We start from the raw sequence: 21,680 nt of genomic DNA on the forward strand, positions 1-21,680 counted from the left end.
TATTTTCACCTTTCTAAATATTAAAAAATACATCAAAATGACTGTAAAAATACTTTGTATGCGACATATTCGATGCCCAATTAACTGAAGATAAAAGAAAAAAAGATTTAAAGGAATAAGTGCTCAAACTTTGGCACCATATAATTAATTGAAAAAATTATGTAGGGCATTATGATAGTGTAAGCGTTTCAGATCTACTGTAGATGCCAGTGGAGGAAAATATTTCGCCGATTGGGTCCGGCGGAACAAATCCTAGTCACACCGGCCTCGACAAAAATAATGAACTCGCTGGCTAACACAACTTTGACCCTTTTCAAATATCTGTGCTAAGGCAAAGCTACTTCAAACATATCAGATTACAATAACATCCTATAGTCCATCCGTTTCCTTATCACTTAAGTACCCACAGTCGAATTTAGGCGGGTACGACCAGCGACAACCACCCCCCCCCCCCCCGAGGCATACATTAAATACTCAACAGTTTTAGGTAGCGAACTTCCCCCTTTTCTGTCTTTGTTTGTTTTTTTCTTTCTTTTTTCTTCTTTTTGTCAAATTTTCCTTCAGAATGCTGCCCCTCCCCCTCTTTACAATATCCTGGATCCGCCACAGAACACTCCCGAGCCTTCACTTATGAAAGCAAGACCGTGTGATGAAGGGACAAAATAAATGGACAGATACGATGTTAGGATTCACTAGAGATGGCTGACATATCCACACGCCCTAGATATCGGAATTGTAAATTGTGCATTAGGAACTGACACAGATTTGATTGTAGCTGTAGCTGCAATGCTAGCCCTAAGCGTGTCAAGTGTATTATGTGCAATTGATATTCTGTGCTTGAAAGGGACGGGGCTCTAAGGTGGGGAAACTCATCATCATTGGTGAATTTAAATTTGTTTAAAGTCTCGTGTAGTCGAGTTAAGCTTTTGGCTTATGGGTGAATCATAGTAATTAACTGTAACTTAATCAATGCAAATTACTTTTTGTCAACACATAAATGTCACAGATATTTTTCATAGGAGACCTATTGTTATTCATCTGTGACTTTTCGTACTGGTAATGTATATATTCCATTTCGCGATGCATGTATTAACAAGACAAATCTCCACATATATATACGGACAATACAATATTGCAGTCTGTAGTACACATCACATTATACAGTATAATTCTGAATCACTGACTGAAGTTTTGAAGAACCGGCTATCTCGCCCAACTTGGAGTTTTCATGTTTGTTTAGGTTGAGTCGTAGACCAACGCCTGTCTTGTCAATCAAGACCCAGTCTTGAAAATAGTTGTGATTGATCCAAATTAATCGCAAATCCTCTAATCAATTCAAGTTTACAGTCCCCTATCTTACAGTCCCATATCGCTCAAATGAAGAAAAAAAATATTCATTCATAAATGTACAATTTAAACTGAATTTTTATTTACGTAATTTCAAGTCAATAAAGAAAACGAGTAGTCATAGAAATTATCTTTGCCTCAAAGTAGGAGAATATTGCTTGCCGGCATAATGTTTGTCCTTCCCATATTCATCCCCATTTATTCAAATCAAGTTTAGAAAAATGTAATGCCATTGTTTAGCTTCTTCTTCTCATCGTTTGTCTTCTTCTTCTTTTCCTTATTCTTCTTCATCTTCTTTATCTACTTTTCTTTTCCCTTTTATTATTATTACCCTTCTTCTTCTTATTATTTTTTTTATTCAGCGGGCACCATTGCATTACACCAAATATTTTTTTTTCTTATTTCTGCCATAATTTCTGATTGTATATAATCATCCCTTTATTTACAGAAAAAAATTAAATGATACTCTTAAAGCCATATAATTAACATATTAAATACAAAATTAAGCAGCTCAAGATAAAATGTCCAATGTAAAGCCTCTTAATCTACTGACAGCATCAAGAAAGCGTTTTTTTTCCCTAAAAAAAAAAACCAAAAAAAAATCATGAAAATTGATACAGATAGAAGGCTATAGATGGCGCTGTTATTGTTAGATTTCTTTCCAAATAGACCCTGGCCTTGTTACGAAAATCTCATGTCTCAATAGTATAATTAAATTGCTTTATTCTAAAATTGACGATAGATTTTTTGGTTCAATATAAAATAACTCTTTCATGTATCGAGTTGTGTCAATTATGACAAAGTTGTATTCAGCATTGCTTGCACGCATGTGTAAAGTTGAGACTTGGCATTAAACGTGGAGGTGGAAGTCAAAATTATGATAGTCTAAAATGTGCCCTGCTAACTGCGTTTTTGCACCAACCAACATAATCCTAAACATAACAAGTTTGGCGACGAAAATCGGATTATATATGGAACGACTGGATTCAATTGTGCATGAGACACTGGACAAAAGTGGATACAATGGATTTGAATTGGATTGCACATCATAGTAATTGTGATCCTGTCAGTTTAGGCCCACTGCCATCATCAGTCCCAGCTATGTAAAGTTGTGTATGGACGCTTTGGAATGTGATAGCTGTCAACCAATAAAGCAGCCCGACGGTGTAAGAGTCATATCTGTTATAAGCCCAGCCATTCAGAATGACCAGCAAACAGCCCTGTCAGGCTCAGCCCTAAATAAGCCCAGCCTGTAACAGACTATGTCATTGTCAGCCCTAAGCCAAGGCTAAGCCCAGACATTCGAAGCTAATTAGCCCAGCCAGGCCAGGTCTCGCCGAAAGGTCCAGATGAGTTCCAGCCCAGAGCAAGCACGACACAGACGTGTAGACCAATTCCAGCCCAGTGCCACGAATTTGTAAGTCTAATATATGAATATGATTATGAAATTTTGCCGTGGTGAGTTTAGAAATCGAGACTTTTGTAACCAGCTAGTTTGTACTTTAGAGGTCTCAGGCTTTACTAGGGGGGGGGGGGGGGAGGGGAGGTAACTCACATATTAAGACATACGGGGCTGCCGCTCTAAGGGTCAGTTTTTCACCAAAAAAATCCTAGATATGGGTCCTATTTACTTTGTAATTTTGTACTGAATAATATTGTGTATTCGTGGTGCTGTCGTCCCGGCTTTATTTCGTGTAAGGACATTGCTTCACGTATTAATGGCTGCTGGGACAACAGCACCACTGCGCCTAGAAACAATGTATAAGGCGCGTTATGAATGTGATCTATCATTATTATTATTATTTTTAACAAAAAATATCCCTAAAAATGGGTCCGTTTTTCAACAACAAAAAGAGGGCTTTACTTAGAGAAAAATCCCCCAAATAACCCCTAAGAAAGGGTAGATCTAGGGGTTTCGAGTAGGGGGGGGGGGTACGATTACAATGCAATTACAATAACAACCCGTTATAATTAAAAACGCCTAGATAGACCTATAACACTGTGGCAATTCGGTCCACCAGGAACTGTTTGAAAAATTGGTCCACTTACATTAGGACCAGGTACTATTAAAAGATTGGTCCACATTGATTAGGAACAAGAACCAATTGATATATTTGGTGCTCATTTGCCGGGACCAGGTACTGTACTGTTTGATATTGACAAGTGAATGCCCTTTTCAAGTTAGTAATGGAGAATGGCGCTAGTTCAGAAGTCTATCCAACATTTGACCCCTAACTCCGGCTTGGAGATACCCTACTAAAACATACCCAAAATGAAGTAAATGTATATCAAATGTCCAAATAAAGGTCATAATTTAAAAGTCGATATGTTTGTTACCTGTTTCGTGTCAATTTTCTTATCTTTTTCGGAGTATTTTTCCTAAAAACGATGACTTATAATATGCACTTTCTTACGGGGTTCACGGAAAACTGCAGCACAATCCAATTGCATACCGTACCGACGGTGGGGTGCGGGCGCGCGCGTGTGTTCAGTTGGCGACCGTGAACTAAGATTACAGTCGCTAGTCGCACGTCGCCAACTTAACACACGCGCACCCTCACCCGATCGGACTGACGGTATGTAATTGCATTGTGCTTCAGTTTGATGAATTTGTGTGTACAATTTTTGTTGTGTACAATTAAAACATTAATGCTAAATATATTACTCATTGCGGATGTAGTTTCGAAAATAATATCACTAGTGATACTCGTGAGTATGGTCAACAAGGGATCTAAAATACCACGATATTCGTGCGCCGCTGCAACTCCTTTTAAAAATTAAAACATTGTCCAAAAGGAAGGGAAAGAACATCAGAACGCGGATGATCTATGAAAGATGATACATCTACTTGATTGCACCCAGGTCTAGCAGAACTTGATGAGCAGCCTGAAGTACAGATTAAAATTCTTGACGTAGACACCAGGCCGTCGGAAACTAAAAAGGTAAGTACATCTTCGAGGGATGGTCCTAAACCCCAATAATTAGACCCAATTAATTTGAAATCTGAAAGAACCGAACAGACGGTGAATAGCGGTGTAAAGAAAACCGCTGGTTCGTCCTTGGAGATGCGCATCCAAAGGTTTCTGTTGACCTATCTGAAATTACCTCTCAAGGAACCACAATCAAATCACGAAGTGAGCTCCTTTTTCGGGACAAGGATTCGAAGTAGGTAAGACCAGGTTCGCCCAAACCTGTGCAGATCTGTCATGAAACACCAATTTTCTACGAAGACAGTATATTCGACAGAGGATCCAAGCAGAGAGAGAGAGTCCAAAGCACATGATAACGTTCTTGTGAAGAATGTAGCGGCAGGACCCACCTGGCTTTATAGAGGAAAGATGATCTCCACAATCTCTTTGTTTACGTACATCGTTGAGTTGGAAGATGGTAGACAAGCATGTCACCACGTGGAACATATGGGACACTACTAGTATACTCTAGCAAGAGAAGCATATACACCCCCAACGCGAGAAGAAGTGATTCATCAACCGCTTTGTCCACGGACAGAGGTTCAGCCAGAACAAGCACATAATTCAAGCCAAAAAGAAACGTATACAGCAAGTGAATATTGTACGAAGGAGTCCCATTGCCTTGATGATAAACACTCTAATTTTGATACTGAAACAGTTGACGATCTTGTCCAAACAGAGCCACTCAGTAGCTCTGGAAGTGATGTTGCCCCGGGATTTTTCAAAAACTGCTCATTCCATGTCGGGAAGGAAAGTGTCGAACAGACAAAAAGACACCCTCAAAATGTCATGACGTTATTGTATAAACATTAATGTTGAAAATAAAGACACGGAGATTTGTAGGTTTTAGCTTGCTGCAGTTTATTGATTTTATAATCATTATCATCATTATAACATGTGTACACAAAATAAATGTACTTATAAGTGATTCCTTTACAGATATGATAGTAATAAATCTTCAAAAGCATCATTTGTGTTAGTAATGATGAAAAATTACAAAGATTTGTGATATGCATTATCAAGTTTATACCCAGCTAAATGGGTTTGAATTACGGAAGGAAACTTTAAATTTGATTAATTGGTTCAAAATGACAAGATATCTCATATCGTCAGCTCAATATGATAATTATTATTATTGTTAATTAGTTAATTGTCATATTTGCTTACATACTGAAGATGTGATATATATTGCATCTCAATGTGTTTTAAAATTGTTCCTAAAGTTGTATAATTACATTTTCAAAAACATGTGTCATTCTAAACCTGTAAATTAAACAATGGTTCAGTTGACAGCCAGTGTTGATTATGGATAATATATACATATATATATCAAAACAAAATCCGTTAAAAAGTTGAAGTATACACAGGTAGGTATAATCTATCTAACATATGCATCTATAAATTTGAAACACTAAAATATGACAAAGTGAGTCATTGTATAACAATCGCATTGTTTAAGACAGAAGAAAAGTTATTGGAAAACCGGTCTTTGAATGTGTTATCCTGCTCCCATTTTAGAAGGGATGATTGTTATGTATCAATATGTGTTATGACATCGTTGTGTTGAGCATTTGCTGCACGAATGCACAGAGTTGAGACTTGGCATTAAACATGGTCAACATTATGATGGTAAAAAATGTGTTTCTGCTTACAAATCCACATACCTAAAAGAGAAAGCCATGAAGATAAAGTGATGCTCTTTGTCGATATCAATAGTAGGTCTAAATTTGATCCGGCTATCTTTCATAGCCAATCATTCAATGACTATCACCTTTCTTGATATCTATGGCAAAATCAACAATCATATCAATTCATTCAGTAATCAGTCAAAATACAACAATGGAACGTGGCGACATGAACAAAACATGACGGGAAGAAAAAAGTCATTCTATACTAACATTTTAACCCGTCACTAAAGACTTACACTCTAAAGTTAACATGATGAAATCGACTATTTGTTTTTTTAAAGCTAATGCTTATTACATAAAATTATCGTAAGGTCTTCACTTTCTTTGAAAAAAGTGGAAAACAAGTATCGTAACATTTTTTCTCCGGGAACATATAACACATGTAAAATTTCATCATAATGATAACCATTATATCTTTGAAACATGAATTGTATGACGTATATTATGTGTATTATAAGGCATCCATAATATATGACACAATCTTAACACATGTAAACACAAACCTTTGCTATTTACATATCAACATCGCCTCATTACCATCCTCAATATAGAAAAATTGAAGACAAAAAAAATCAAACTAATTTTTTAACATCAGCCGTGGCAATGGGTTCATAGAAACTAATATAATTATACACTTATGTTACATTCTGTTGTTCATATGCACTATCAATGTAGTGAGTATTACCAGTGGCGGGTCCAGGCCCCACACTTGTCAGAGAATAAACACTCGACAGACCGAGAAACGTGCTGACCTTCTCCTTTTCTTATCGTCATTTTACCCGGACTTGTCCCCCCCCCCCCCCGCCACTGGTTACATATTAAACATCTATCGTTGATACAGCTTTTTATTTTAATCAAGATAAACGGTACTTGTATACATAAACAAAAAACATAGAATCAAAAAATGTTTTTTATAACCTTTATGCAAATTGATTTAAGATTAATCACATTTCATCTTGCAATCATTGTGTTAAGTCAAATAAGTGTGAAGATGTAAAAACGTAAATAAAAAATATACCTAATTGACTTTAATTACTCAAGTTTGTGTATTTTCTTCAATAGTACACACTTGATGAATATCATAACTTATTCAATTTAAAATTATATGGGCTATCAAGTGCTATCACGCTATTAAGCAATCGCTTAGTGTTATAGCCCTTCCTCTTCTGCAACTTTGCTAATAAACACTACTTGGTTTTGTGTTATCAGTTAAATTTTGACGTAATGTCATCATTTATTATTATATTATATACACATTCAAAAAAACTTGTTACATATTTAATATGTTATATTGCTAAAATGTAATTTGATTTGTATGTTGCAGAATAAAATAAATTCAATTCAATTCAGTATGAAGTCGTTATTCACATATATACTTAAATATTTCCTCGTCAATATCTACTCCGCCACGGTTTTACGATCATGCACTTGTATCGGGAGGGCGCAGTGTATAATTCTAAAAAAATCATTCTGCTATGATGAATATTACATTTCTAAGACTACAAACCTTGGATATCATTATTAATTCGACATTTGTACAAATCAATGTTTTCTTAATAGATAAATTTCCTGGTCTTGTTAATACATTATGGCATCTCATTTCAGAAAACTAATATCCTTGATAACGAGATGAGCCAACAAATTAAGCAATTAAACCAAAGGCATCGCACAGTGTTATTCCGAAAATACGAATGTGTCTCTGGCAGGTTGCACAAGACAAAATATAAGGTATACAAGAAAAAGAACATTTACATCTCATTGACATTTGAACAAAAATATGAAAGATAAATACAAGAAACCAAAATATATTCGACAATTTAAGAACAAAAATAGAAGAAGTGATATCGTGCTATTCTACAAACAAATATCCTTAAACCGAATAATTCAGTAACATAATAGTAAACTTATAGTTATACAGCCTTCAAATGATACGCACTATGATATAAACAATATTATGACAAATATGGATCCAGGTTTGTGTGTAGGCAGCCGAAACCGGCGAAAATCCATGATATCTATTTAGAATATCAGCTCCTCATTTTTATTTTTTTTTTGTTCACGGGGAGGGGGGGGGGGGGGGGGTCTGTTTCCCCCTATATTATTCAGTTAATGTCACAGATATCACATTTAATAATCCAAGCCATATCAAAAATATCAAAAAGTGGGGGGGGGGGGGGATATATCGGGAGCTAAGGAAGAAAAATGAATTCATAAATATATTGAATTGAAATTCTTTTACAATACAGTCAGGCCTGTCTATAGCGACCACCTAAGCGAAACAGAAAAATGGTGTTTGTAGGCAGGTTCCATTATTACAATGAGAAACCATTTCCAAAGGAAACAAAAAATGTGGTCTTCGTTGAAAGGTGGTCAATAAAGCAGGTTTGACTGTATGCACTTATTCGTTTTCATTATACTTTTTCCTGCGGTTTCTTCGACGGGAATTCGAACTGTCCTGTTCCCCTGTACCACTACGTTCTTGAGCATCACCACACCTTCCAGGCCTACTCTGTTGATCATCAACCTGGCTGTTTCCACCGCCTCCCCCACGTCCTCGTCTACGGTTTCGCCTGTGAGAGGTTCCATGCTGGCCCTGGTCAGCTGTGGCGCCAGCATCTGTTGACTTGGGAGTCTTAGCCTTCCCTTGACTAGGCGTCATCTTTTCTTGTGGCTTTCCCTTGTTCTTTGGGGTGCTATCCGATTTCCTTGGTGTTCCTCGACTTGCTCCGCGAGTTTTGGATGTGTCCTGAAACGCAGTTGGACCAGTCTGCGATGCCCCAACTGGTTTAGACAATGGAGCTCTGTTCATCTTGCTACCCGATGTTTGGTCCTTGGCACATGCACCATGGGAATGTTGCCCGGCTCTTCTGTTGATAGTGGTACTTGGTACACCAGCAGATCTGGTATCTGCAGTACCTTGAGCATGTGTTTTACCTGTACTAGCACTTTTATTACGGCGCGTGCTAGGTTTTTGTTTCGACCCCTCCTTGGAAACTGCGCTGGCTTGGGGTTTCGTACTTGCAGTCGGAAAGGTAGATTGTCTTTCATTTCTCCCGCCCTTGCTTTTCCCAGTGCTTGTACAACCTTGCGATAAGCTCTCCACTTTTCCTGAACCTCTGTTGAAAGACCTAGGGTCATTTGGATTCATCGGAGAATTCTTAACACTTCGCTTGTTGTCGTACGGCATTCGCCCTGGTCCCCGTCGTATCCCACAGCTTGGAACGGCAATTGCCAGACGACGAAATTCACCCTCTCTCAAGCCCTTCGCTCTCTGATCCTCAGTAGCAGGGGAAGCACTTGTATGCCTTGGTGGGCTTTCTTGAAACGCTCTAATAGGACTTTCTCTTGCTCTGAAACGCAAGCATATCTCACAGTCCACCGTAGGAAGACTATATTCATCCTCTTGAATCATGAACGTGTGACCCTTTGGGCATCGACACCATCTGTCACGGGCAAAGGTCATCTCACGCCGTGGGTGAAATTCCGGGATGATATCTAGCAGTTTACTGCTTGTAGCTTGGTAGTATTCATTGAGTACCGGTCGTATCTTTTCTAAGCATTCATTGCGGAGGTAGACCTTTCTCCCGAGTGCTTTGATAGAATCTTCAAAAAGCTGGATACCTCGGCCACCTTTAATCTTTACAACCCGGATCAGTAGGAGTACCGTGTACATGGTCCTGCACATTTCTCTGTGTAGGTCATGAGCCTCTTGGTACGAAAAGCTGGTAGCATCCCTAAGAAGTGCATTCCCCAGCTCTGCTATCTGTTCTTGCGTTTCATCAATGTGTTCTTTCCATACAGAATGTCGGACATTGCGACTTGACTTATCCCGACGTGACTCACCGGGCAATTGGGTATCCTTGGTTCCCTCGCTTAGTGTTGTTTGCAGTTCCATCAACGTACGTATTAGTTGCAGTCGATACATGATAGCTGGTTCATGTTCCATTCTAATCTCCTGGTGTATACGTAGCCATCTCCCTATTGCCTTTTCCCCGATCCCAAGGGGTCTCAGATTTTTTCGGGTAAGAGTGCTCGTCATCCTCTGTTTTATAACACACTTTCCTGCCACTACTTGCACTTTCTTCGCTTCCAGTTTCCTCTTAACATGCAGCACATGTCTTTTCGCCAGCTTCATGACGTTTCCATAGCGTCTACTGTGACGTAATGGCGTGTTGCATTTTGGGCATTTCTTCAACTGTGTGGAAATTAAGAGAGATTGATTGGTCTAGGTAACAACATTGCAATACATCACAATATTCTGGTAATAATTAATTATTTACCCTCGCTCTCCAGTACAAGCTGATTTCCAAACAAATTTGAATTAAAATTAAGAGTATTGAGTTAATGTTTGTATTTCTTTCTCAGATTCACTCTTCTTTCCTTATATTCAAAGTCCTTAGGAAAACTTTATACCATAATGTGATATGCACTACCATACATTAATTTAATAAATGATAATAATAGGTGTTATTATTATTTTTTAAACTATCATTATCATCATCATACTTATTTTTATTGTTGTCATAATCATTATTATTATTGCATACAACTTTAAATGAAATTGACTTCAATTGCATTTCAAGAAAATTTACTATTCTGATCGCTTTATGGCTAGATGCATGTCATTACAAAACGAAGTGAATCTAATGTTTCAGATATGTAAGTTTATTTTTTTTTACCGAAATCAGTGTGTTGGTGGTTTCCGGCTGGTTGAGTCCCATGTGCCTATCAAGACCAGTTACCTCAAAGACGTGCCCGCATTCCTCCAATTGTATGTATCTAAATGACAACAAGTTCAAAATGAATATAATCGTATAATGTCATCGTAAGTATCAGAAGACTGTGTTTTACTTTCCCCTTTTATTTTCATTGTAATAACTACGGTCTTTCCGCCGTACCGTCCCTCTTCAAGTCGATTCTTGAATACGTATTTGAATTTTTTAAATTGTTTTTAATGCCCGTGAATAAAAAGTAACTTATACAAAAATGAAGAGATATAATTTACTTTTAGAGTAGTAGTCACAGAAAATTAGAATATGTTCAATTACCTCGATTTCTCTGTATCCTGAGATCCAAAAGAGGTTTCTTTCAGCTCCACTTTGTCGCAGATACGGCACAGCTCTGGACAGATCTCTCCACATAGACCGGGACAGGGGTGGCCACACTTCATCAGCTTCTTCAAACACGGTTCTTCACAAGGTGGTCTGGAGCATGTTTCACAGCAGAGCGTTCTGCACTTGTCATGTGGACACCTCCAGTTGCATTGTTTCGTACAAGGAGTGCAAGCTTCTCCGCACGGGTGATTGCATTTCATGTGGTCGCAGAAGTTTTCACAGGTCTTAGAACAAGGAAGACAGGGACTGACACAACTGAGGGTGCACTTATGTCCACAGACCAGAGTACGATCGCATGTTTCTCGGCATGGCACGTGGTATCGCCCTCCAATACATTTTCCACATATCCCCTTGCATATGTGTCCACATTCAAGTTCCGTCTGACATCTGACCTTGCAAGAATCCGGTTTATCGCTACACCTCGCTGTAACTTTGTGGCCACATGGCCAATCGCTTCGGGCTACGAGCACATTACATTCTGTAACGCAGTTTTCTCCACATATCCTGGAGCATCTGTGGCCGCAAGCGAGGTCCTTCTCACATTGTTCTTTGCAGAATACCTTATGCACATCTTTACAGCATTCCACATCCTTCTGATGACCACACGGCAGACTCTTGCAGACAATGTCGGAACAATCACTTTCTGCTGAACATTCCTCTGTCACGACGTGACCACACGACGGACGTGTCTTTTTCACAACTTTAAGGCAACAGAATTTGTCTGGCTCAACGTTGCACTGAAGTCTTTCTGTATGAGAACATGGTAGAATCTTCAGAACTATGTCGGTACAGACAATGTCAGGCTGTTCCGTCAGGGAGCACTTCATCATCTGAATGTGCCCACATGGTAAGTCCTTGCTCACAATGACTGAGCACATCCCATGCTCACTGCACTTCTCAAATTTGGTGTGACCACACTGAAGGTGTCTTTGAACTACAGTTAGACAGTCAAACCTGAAGACATCCAGATGACACGGTAGGGTGTGTAGGTGTTTACAAGGAAGCTTTTGCTTTGCAACCATCACATTGCATGTGACTGATGTTGGGTCATTAGAACACTTCATCATACAAACGTGTCCACAAGGCAGTTTCTTTTCCATCGTTATGCGACATGGTGGACATTTGTTTCCACAGATATCAGAACATGCATGATCTCTTTCACATTTCTTGGTGCAGGGGTAAGGGCACTTGTAATTTTGATGCAGCTGATCCGCCGGGTGGCACAATTTGTTACATACATGCCCGCAATCGAGTAAGGTGTCACAAGGAATTCCACATCCTCCATCAGGCACTTTCCGAAAGTCAGCTGCTCTTGCCACTTCTGTCTTGTTGTGTGGATGGTTGTAGCATTGCAACATCAATGTGTCTCCTACCCGACAATTTGCTTTCAAGTCGCCATAGATTCCTTTCCACAGAGCGCATTTGTCAGAGTAGAGGGTGAAATTTCCCATGCAATACAGCCCTTGCTTTGCTCTGGACAGCGACACGCACACTCTGTTTGCGATGTTCAGGAAACCTATCTTCCCATTCGGACTGCTTCGTACAAAGGAAAGAAGAATGATGTCATTCTCTTCCCCTTGGTAGTTGTCGACCGAAGCTACCGTGACTCCTTCAAATGTAGCTTTGTCCATTTTCTCTTTGAACTTCAGTAGTTGTCCAGTGTAAGCAGTGAGTATGGTAATCTGCTTGGGCTCGTAACCCTGGTTCAGAAGGTACTTACACAATGCCACCGTGAAGTCAACTTCATGGAGATTGTAATGACTCATTGTCTCGCCTACATGTCCCTCTTCGTTGGTGTGATCGAGGAAGAAGACGTTTTTCTCCACTCCTTTTACGTCTATGTACGTATACACTGATTCGTTGTCTTCCAGCTCTGGGTAGAAGTGTTCTCTCATCAAAGATGATATTTCAGGCCTCATACGATGCTGCTGCTTGAGTTTCTTGAAGGGGAATCCATTCTTTACCAGTCGTTCAAACATGGACACATCGAGGTGAAATCTGGTTGCTAGTTGGTAAACATGTGGCTTTGGGCGGAGTTGCTGATGATCACCAATCAGGATTAGCTGCTGACAGGAAGAATGTAGCGATGTGATAATGTGTGACTCTAGCACTTCTGCGGCTTCCTCAACAATGATGATCTTTGGTTTAACTCTTTGTAGCACTTCGCGCTCACTAGCGGCCCTTGTAGTGGTCATACCAACTATTGTAGCTTGTTGCAGTACCAAGCATTTCTCGTGGTCATTCGTTTCTCGCAGCTCGGCACATAATTGGGTGTACTCATTCTGGAGTACTGGGATCTCTGCTTCGAGTAGCGCCATATACTCGCTTAACCAGTAATGGTACAAGCCCCAACGTTGGTGAATATTAAGCCGCCAAACGTCCCTAACGTTTGAAACTTGATTCACGTGCATTTTCTTTTGCATGGAAATCTTTTCCCTAAGAAAGCTCTTCTGTCTCCTGTTCATGTAAACCGATGACATGAGATCGTCGAAATAAACTGCTAGCGGAAACTGGTTCTTAACAACCTCCACTTCAGGAATTTCATCATCTTCTAGATCATCATCGATCACTCGCTTTGCCTCGATCAATTTTCGTTCATTCTCCACTTCGATACTTTCTACCGTTGTTTCAACTTCCTGAGTGTCGTTTCTTTTACTTTCCTCGTCTTTTTTGTCACATGTGATCGCGTCATTGTGAGTTTGAGCAAAGTCCTTCACACTCTCATCATCAGGAACAAGCCATTCTATCATCCATGAATCGGCATGCCCCAGTCTCTCTATCCTCATCATACTGTTGAAGTGTTCGTCAGACATAATATGAAAGCGCTTGTACTCCGTCTCTCTCAGAATACCCTGGGAACTCAACTGGATTCTGGTTTGGAAGCCCTCAAGAGCCTCCTTTGCAAAGGTAGTTTCTTGTCTGACATTCCCAGCACGGCGTTTGATGTACTTATTGCTTATATCCTTCTTGAAACGTTGCTCTCGAATGACTTGCTTTAGATTGTGCTGTTCCAGTTCTATGCATTTGCTTCGGCTTCCAACTCTAATGATGCCTGTATCCTGAAATTTCATGATACCGAGTAGAAATTGATCCAAAGCATGGTTTGTGTAGCATACCAATAGGATTGGACCTATTTCTTCATCTGACCAGCAATGCATGTTCTTGAGGAGTGTTTCCACAATTTTCAATCCGATGTACGTTTTTCCCGTCCCAGGGGGTCCTTGAATCAGGGACAGTTCCTGTGTGAGTGCTACTTTTACTGCTTCTAGCTGAGATGGATTCAGATTCGTTTCTTCAGCTGCAGGCCAGGCATCACCATTCAGAACTGATATGGGAAAGGGGGTGTCAATTTCGTGTTGTTTCAGACCAACATGTTTCGGACTACGTTTCTCCTGGGACCGGATTGGAGATGCAGCCTTCTGAAGCTTAGTCATAGAGATGTCACGAACATTGTTCCTCTGGTTTCGGTCAACCATTAGGTTTGACACGTCAAGTTCGGGATGGCTCAGTTTCATTAGGTAGGTAGGGGGCTTTATGTCTGGTTTAAGGTCAAGAATATGCTCTGCCATTGGAAAGGTTGCAGGGCTTACCCGTTGTAGGCCGACCAAGACATGTCGATATGCCTCGAAGAAAACTGTTGATTCCACCATGACAAATGTTTTGTCAACAATAGATGACATTTCTCTATCTATAGGGCGTAGGTCAAAAAAACCACGTGCAAGTTGCTTTGCTTCGCTATTTGCTACAGTGGCTGGAATGTAGGTCTTGAATTCATCTTCCGAAAGTAGGACTAGTGAGCCATAAATCAAACGCTTCGACATTTCCCATCTGACATAAGGTAGCCTCTTGAATGACATCAAATAGGAAACACCGGAATGGTCCGTTTTTGGTCGGACAAGTTTCACGTTCTCATAGACCCGAATATCATTGACCTTAACCCTATTCTCTGGACGAACTTGCTTGTTGTGAAGGTATTCCCCCAAACCACTTCTTAGAGGCTGAATGAAATCCTCTTTCATGAGCCTGAAGTGCACGTCAAAGTAATGATCCGCGTTCGGGTAAGCTCCATTAACTATATGAGGTCTCAAGTATGGTCGATAAGATGGTGTGAGCTCTTGATAAGTTGGAAGAATACTTTGCTGTCGGAAGTCATCTGGCGGTGGTTTAGATGAAGCATTCCGATGCTTCTGGCGCGTGAACTCTTTCTCCGCTTCAACAGACTCAATATATTGCACCAGGGCAACGAGAGAGGGCTTGACGTCCTGTGTCGATTCTTCATCCATTGCGTTCACGACGTCTGTCATGAGAACCAAGGGTACCTTGATTTCTGCAGCCCGGCTGGGTATGCAGGAGATCATCGATTCAAATACTGTGATGAGAACAGCGATACAACCTAGACAATCGCGTGTACCTCCTTGGTGTGCCCTCTCCCTCAGATGGATCAGACGAAGTGGTAGGTGTGTGTTAAGGAGTCTAGAGCCAACGGCCACCGTAAGTAGCATAATGACAGTACTGGCTACACCAACATTGTCAGAAATATGGGCAAGAACATCCCAAAATAAGCGCTGTTTATTGGCATCCACGTTCTCCTCTTCAAGTCCTGCCATAAAACTTCCCTTCAATGAACCAAGTTGAATTGCTGCCTCTGAAGGCTCCATCCGAAGGAGCTGGTTTAAGAACTGTAAGCTGATAGGTCGAAACATGCGCTTGTCCTTTGATCCTGGGGGAAATACTCTAATAGATGGGTTAAAAATTGGAGGGAATTAATAGAAAAGAAAATTAATAATGTAAGTGGAGAACATATGCAGTATTTTGCTGGAAACAAATCACAAAAGCTTTGTCTACGGCTAAAAGTTAGTTGAACACAAATACTTGTAGACATAGACAATTTATTTTAAAAAAAGTACAATACATAAATTTAAAAAACAAGAACAAAATAAAGACTGATAATGGTAACAAGTAATACGACTTTTGATCAAGATAGACAATCTAGCAGTATTTTATAACCCATTCCGTTCGCCGTTTTCTGTTTAATGTACGCCTCTTTCCTTTACTTGTATAATATTCAGACATTAACATTTGTCAGAACGATATTTATAAATTAATCTACTTTCTTGAGCAGAAATATGACGTAATGATATCATTGCTACTATATCGTATGATGATTTATTTAGTTCAAGAAAATGTGATCATGACAGTTTAACTTTATAGCTGCATATTAAATGTGTAAAGCTTCTATCATAGCCCTGTCTATCCAGTCATTGATTTCGTCTCTATAGAGATGTATTCTGTAAAGATAGATCTGCCATCACTGCTTAAAAGGTTCCATTGGTTCAAACTACAGTTGCAAAGACAATTTTTCTATAAAATTAGTCCTCCGAAGAGAGTCTTTTTTTAAAGAGACATTTAAGATGTTTCACACTTTTTCAAAAAAGACACTGAACGTCCCCCCCCCCAACAAGAAAACAATACATTTTAGATATGGTAAAACGAAATTGCATTGGTAAGATTGAAATATTTTTACTGAAAATCGATCCGTCCGTGTTCACAGAGGTCACCGACGATGGTGTAAATGAGAAAAACTTACAAGCGACTGCCACGTTGAGAAGGCTGATGATTGGTACCGACGCTGGTTCCGCAACCTTCAACCTCTACCGCCCTTCCTCTTGACCCAGTTTTGGATGGTGTTTTGGAAGAGTGTGGCCTTCTTCCTACCCTGCTTCCACTTTGCTGCCTTTGGCCTCCCTGCCCATGTTGATGTCTTCCGTCTTGCCTCTTTCCAAAGTGGCCAGCAATGTCTTTCGGACCGATGTGATGGGTCTTTCCAGGTAAAGTGCTCTTCGTAATCTTCGTGCTGTCCACCTTCTCCTTAGGTCGCACGCTTTTATCCTCATGAACCTTGGACACACTGCTGGCATTTGATTTTTTCGTGGGACCTGGTACACGATTGTTGTCACCACCCTGGTATGGACCTCTCGATTGGAGGTTGGTTTTATCGTTCAAAGCCCTCTCCGCCATTGTTCATGTCATGCAATATCACATTGCAACATACGGAAGCATCTGTAAAGTATCTGAAAATGGAAGGATTGAATCGGATTATAGTTCAAATGAAGAGAATGAAATGAATGGATCCGAAAGTAAGAATCATTTTCTTAATTCAGGTTTTGTATGAGATATGACTGACCGCATTAAAGTTTAATAACAATTGCAGAGGTACAGCCAATAGTTCACGAGTTATTGTCATTTCGGGGACGAATTCCGCTCTTGATAAAGGGAGTCCATCAACAAAAATATCGTTTGTTAAATCGATGCATGCATGTGGTCAATTAACAATTGATACAACCCAATAAACAGAACACCAAAAAGTAACCTCTTTTGGGAGTGTATTTTAAGTGATTTTAAAGTATAGGGCCTTTTGAACTAGATTTAAACGTTATCGACACGTGCCTTCATTTAAACAAAAAAGGTACTCCTGTTCACGTTTTCATCTAACCTAAAAACCACCAGTTTATCACGCGACTGGAGTAACGTGATTCCACTTACCTCTGTAAATCAAGTGTTTATGACCAAATAACCACTTGGCCAAGCAACGAGTTTTTTGTCAGTTAACCGATGGTGGCGATAAATACGTAATTATTTGGTCTTGTAAGCACCGTTATTGATTGGTTTCACAGGTTATCCAAGGTTTATGGTAATAATCACGTTACTTACACCGGCCAATCGTCTTATTGTTCTGTCCGTGAATCTCTGGTTATATTCAACTAGTAATTATGAGGTGTCTTACACACCTCTTTAAAAGGTTTCAAAGTTACCATAAATATCTTGGTTATGATCACGTGGCTCAAGCTGATTACTAATCTAAGCTGTGAAAACGTGATATGTAGGTGTGAAAATTAGTAATCATTAAGTGTTTTAAAACACCTTTTTAAATGGTAGTCAAAGTTGCCATAAGTTCCGCGGTGATGATCTCGTGACTCAAACGGATTATTGATCTAAGCTGGTCATACGTGACTTTTAGGTGTGAAAAATTAGTCATTATTAGGTGTCTTAAAACACCTATTTAAATGGTTTCAAAGTTACCATAACTTTCTTGGTGATGATCACGTAGTTAAAACTGATTACTAATCTAAGCTGTGAATCCGTGATATTTAGGTGTAAAAAATAAGTAATTATTAGGTGTCTTAAAACACCTATTTAAATGGTAGTCAAAGTTGCCAGCAGTTCCGCGGTGATGATCTCGTGACTCAAACGGAATATTAATCTAAGCAGGGCATACGTGACTTTTAGGTGTGAAAAATTAGTCATTATTAGGTGTCTTAAAACACCTATTTAAATGGAAGTCTAAGTTGCCATAAGTTCCGCGGTGATGATCTCGTGACTCAAACGGATTATTAATCTAAGCTGGGCATACGTGACTTTTAGGTGTGAAAAATTAGTCATGATTAGGTGTCTTAAAACACCTCTTTAAATCGTAGTCAAAGTTGCCAGCAGTTCCGCGGTGATGATCGCGTGACTCAAACGGATTATTAATATAAGCTGGGTATTCCGTGTTTTCCATGTGTGAAAATGAGTTATTCTTGGGTGTCTTGATGGTTTCACAGTTACCATTTAAGTTCCGTGGTGATAATCCCGTGACTGTTGGCATATTTCTATGTTCACCAGTTGATAACTGACTGTTGGCATATTTTTATTGCACCAGTTGATAACTGGAGTGTGCATATTTCCAGTTGCACCAGTTGATGACTGAGCGTTGGCATATTTCGAGTTGACCCAGCTGACACCAATTCATTTGCATATTGAATATGGGGTGCGTGCAGATCTATGTTTTTTAAACAATTTATCTGAATTTACAGCATATTTCTTAATTACTGATGATTCAGTTATATGCAATTCATTTCGAAAATACTACAAATATAAATTACCAGTTATTAGGACATTTCGCTACTTCGTATAAATAGTTAAACATGAATAAGGGAAACATTAAATGTGAACTAAAATAATTTCAATAAAGTACAAGTATACGATTTTTTTCTCGATTAATTCAACTATGTAAGTCTACTTATTACCAATGCCCTTACATTGGAAATACAGACGTACCAGTATGGAAGTATTGTTGCTGTTCAACTGGTTGGAAGTTTTACCAAATGGTTCTAATGGCTCAGCTAGACCAGTTGAATTATAACTGGCCTGGATCAACTGGATCAATTAGCCCATTTCAATTTCCAGGGTTACCAGTTGGCATTAAAGGGATCATCACCTGGACCAGTTGCAACTAGCTTTCTCTTCTGGGATGTTTGCAGCCCCCCCCCCCACCCAACCCCCTCTAATCCCAAACTGCTTCCGGCGCGCCTGGACGTAATTATGGAAGATCCAAGACACGATGTTCAGAAACGGGATGAGAACGTCATTATTTTGGTTCATTTATTGTGTAACATTTGCGTAATTATTGGGTTTGACCGCGGGTTACAGTAACATACTTCCTCTTCGACGTAAATTTCACGTGAATGTAGAACATGATTCATCTCAAGTCAGCCTCGTAATATTCACGTGAATTTCACGCAGATATTTTGACTAAAACTATCACTAACGCTTCACGTGTTTCTGTGAAGCGATAATTTCGTGTATGAAGATGTAATTTCATAACCAAACAAACACGGGAGTATTAGGTTTACAAACCATGGTCTCCAAGGTAGGGATAATCACGTTATTATAATGGTGATATTGCAGTGACAATTGCGTGATTTAGTGTACGTGTGTTTTAAGTTACCTAATGCAATAAACGTATTAACACATTTACGTAAATGTCCGGTGTTTAAAGAACGTAACTCTCCTCAAGTCGATACCTTGATATTAACGTGATTTTCACGTGATTTTGTTTATTGGGAATTCGTCTTTTTTAATATTTCGAGATAATTTATTGCTCTTCAAACAAAATGAAACATTTTGGAGTTCATTATTAAAGCGCACACTTGCTAATTCAACCACATTAACGTTCGCATCCTACCAAGTTCCCATTCTACCCTTGGGTGAAGAGTGGCAAATGTAGATTAACATATGGAAACGTTGTATCATCCGCTCAAGCTGACTTGCGTGCATAGAACAAATAAGCATTTTTCCATGAAAAAGTGAAGTTTTCTCAAATGTGAGTTTCTTTCCAGCATTGGGGCGCCCGGAAGTCACGCGGGTAACTTTTCATAAAGTATAATATAAAAAGACCATATGCAAATTTTCTGTACTTTTGTCGGAAAAATACATTTATCCAGCACAATGTCGTCTCTTTTTGCGTTGGAGAAGAGCAAATAGCGAGTTTCAATCACATTTTGGTCGCTCTCGCAAGCTCTCACTCGTTTCACTGTGGTCAAGCGACTTTGGGGCAAGCGGTTAATGAAAATACCAATCGTTAGCTTTCTTCTGGTATTAAACTTGTTTTGATTGATTGTATAATTTTGTCGGAATAAAGGAAACAAAAAGGCTTGACCAATAACTTATCAGCGTCTGAATTGACCTTTTGACTTTGAATTCCCTGATGCAAGCGCACTAATGACGTCATGTTCGCTAAATCGGTGTCTTTTATCGTAAAATGCTACACTTTTACAATGTTTATACATCTTCTTTAATTATTAGTAAGATATAACATATTTTGTCTCATATCACTGAAGTTTTGGGTTTTATTTAATGAGTAATTTTTAAATAAGAGCCATTTTACTGTTTTAATTTACTGTATCGTACCATTAATGGCGCAGGGTTGAAAGATGCATTTTCCAACCGCGCCAAATTTAATTTACGTTCCGACATTCTGTTAAATGGGTTCGTGTTGTTAAGAATCCACTGCTTTCTGCTCCACCAAACGTCCACATGCGGAGTCGTTTATGAACTAAATTATTCAAATTTATGGATGCTTCCTTCCCAGGTGTTTGTGTTGTTAAAGCATTTCATTCACCTGCTATCACCCTTTGTACTCCAATTGCCAGAACGCAATTTAAATTTTGCCAGAACGCAATTTACATTTTGGTTTTAAAGTTTCATCGGAGTCGTTTATCAACTAAATTATTCAAATTTATGAATGCCTCCTCCCCAGGTGTTTGTGGTGTTTATGAATTTCATTCACCTGTTATTATTCTTTGTACTCCAATTGTTAGAATACAAAATGCATTTTGGTTTTATAGTTTCATGCAATAAGTAAGTCAATAAAAGAGTATGTTCTGCACAATAAAAACAATGTGTGTCCCTATTGTACAATGTAATGTGTCCCCTCATTTTGTAATAGTTTGTTTACCCATTCACATAATGGAACTACCTGCCCGATGAAGCCAGTGGCCCGTGACTACTGAGCACTCAACACCGTGTGGGAGTCAGTTTGTGGTCAACTTCTTTTATGAGACAAATACAAGCAAACGTTTCCATATGGTCTTGCCAAAGGACTCTTAAAGGTACTATGTCCCTTTTGCAGCCAACCTCAAATTCTGTAGAACTTTGCAGGAATTATGAATATGTCATGTATGTCCTATCTGTGAAACTTAAACGTTAGCAGTGTCGTAAAATTCAAATTATGCAAGGAAACC

General features: G+C 39.2%; 1 protein-coding gene across 1 annotated transcript; it reads right to left on the reverse strand.

Annotated features, from left to right (window-relative positions):
• Positions 1 to 8,198: 8,198 nt before the first annotated feature.
• On the reverse strand, positions 8,199 to 17,136 carry LOC105444086 (NFX1-type zinc finger-containing protein 1). The gene is made up of 4 exons (XM_030975671.1): positions 16,706 to 17,136; positions 11,053 to 15,852; positions 10,684 to 10,783; positions 8,199 to 10,199 (listed from the first exon to the last, which is right to left on the reverse strand). Exons 1-4 carry the CDS (start codon positions 17,134 to 17,136, stop codon positions 8,403 to 8,405), a joined length of 7,128 nt encoding a protein of 2,375 aa, XP_030831531.1. The 3' UTR covers positions 8,199 to 8,402.
• Between the last annotated feature and the right edge of the window lie 4,544 nt (positions 17,137 to 21,680).

This window comes from Strongylocentrotus purpuratus, unplaced genomic scaffold (genome assembly GCF_000002235.5).
Source record: "Strongylocentrotus purpuratus isolate Spur 01 unplaced genomic scaffold, Spur_5.0 spur5_scaffold_8, whole genome shotgun sequence".
NCBI lineage: Eukaryota > Metazoa > Echinodermata > Echinoidea > Camarodonta > Strongylocentrotidae > Strongylocentrotus > Strongylocentrotus purpuratus.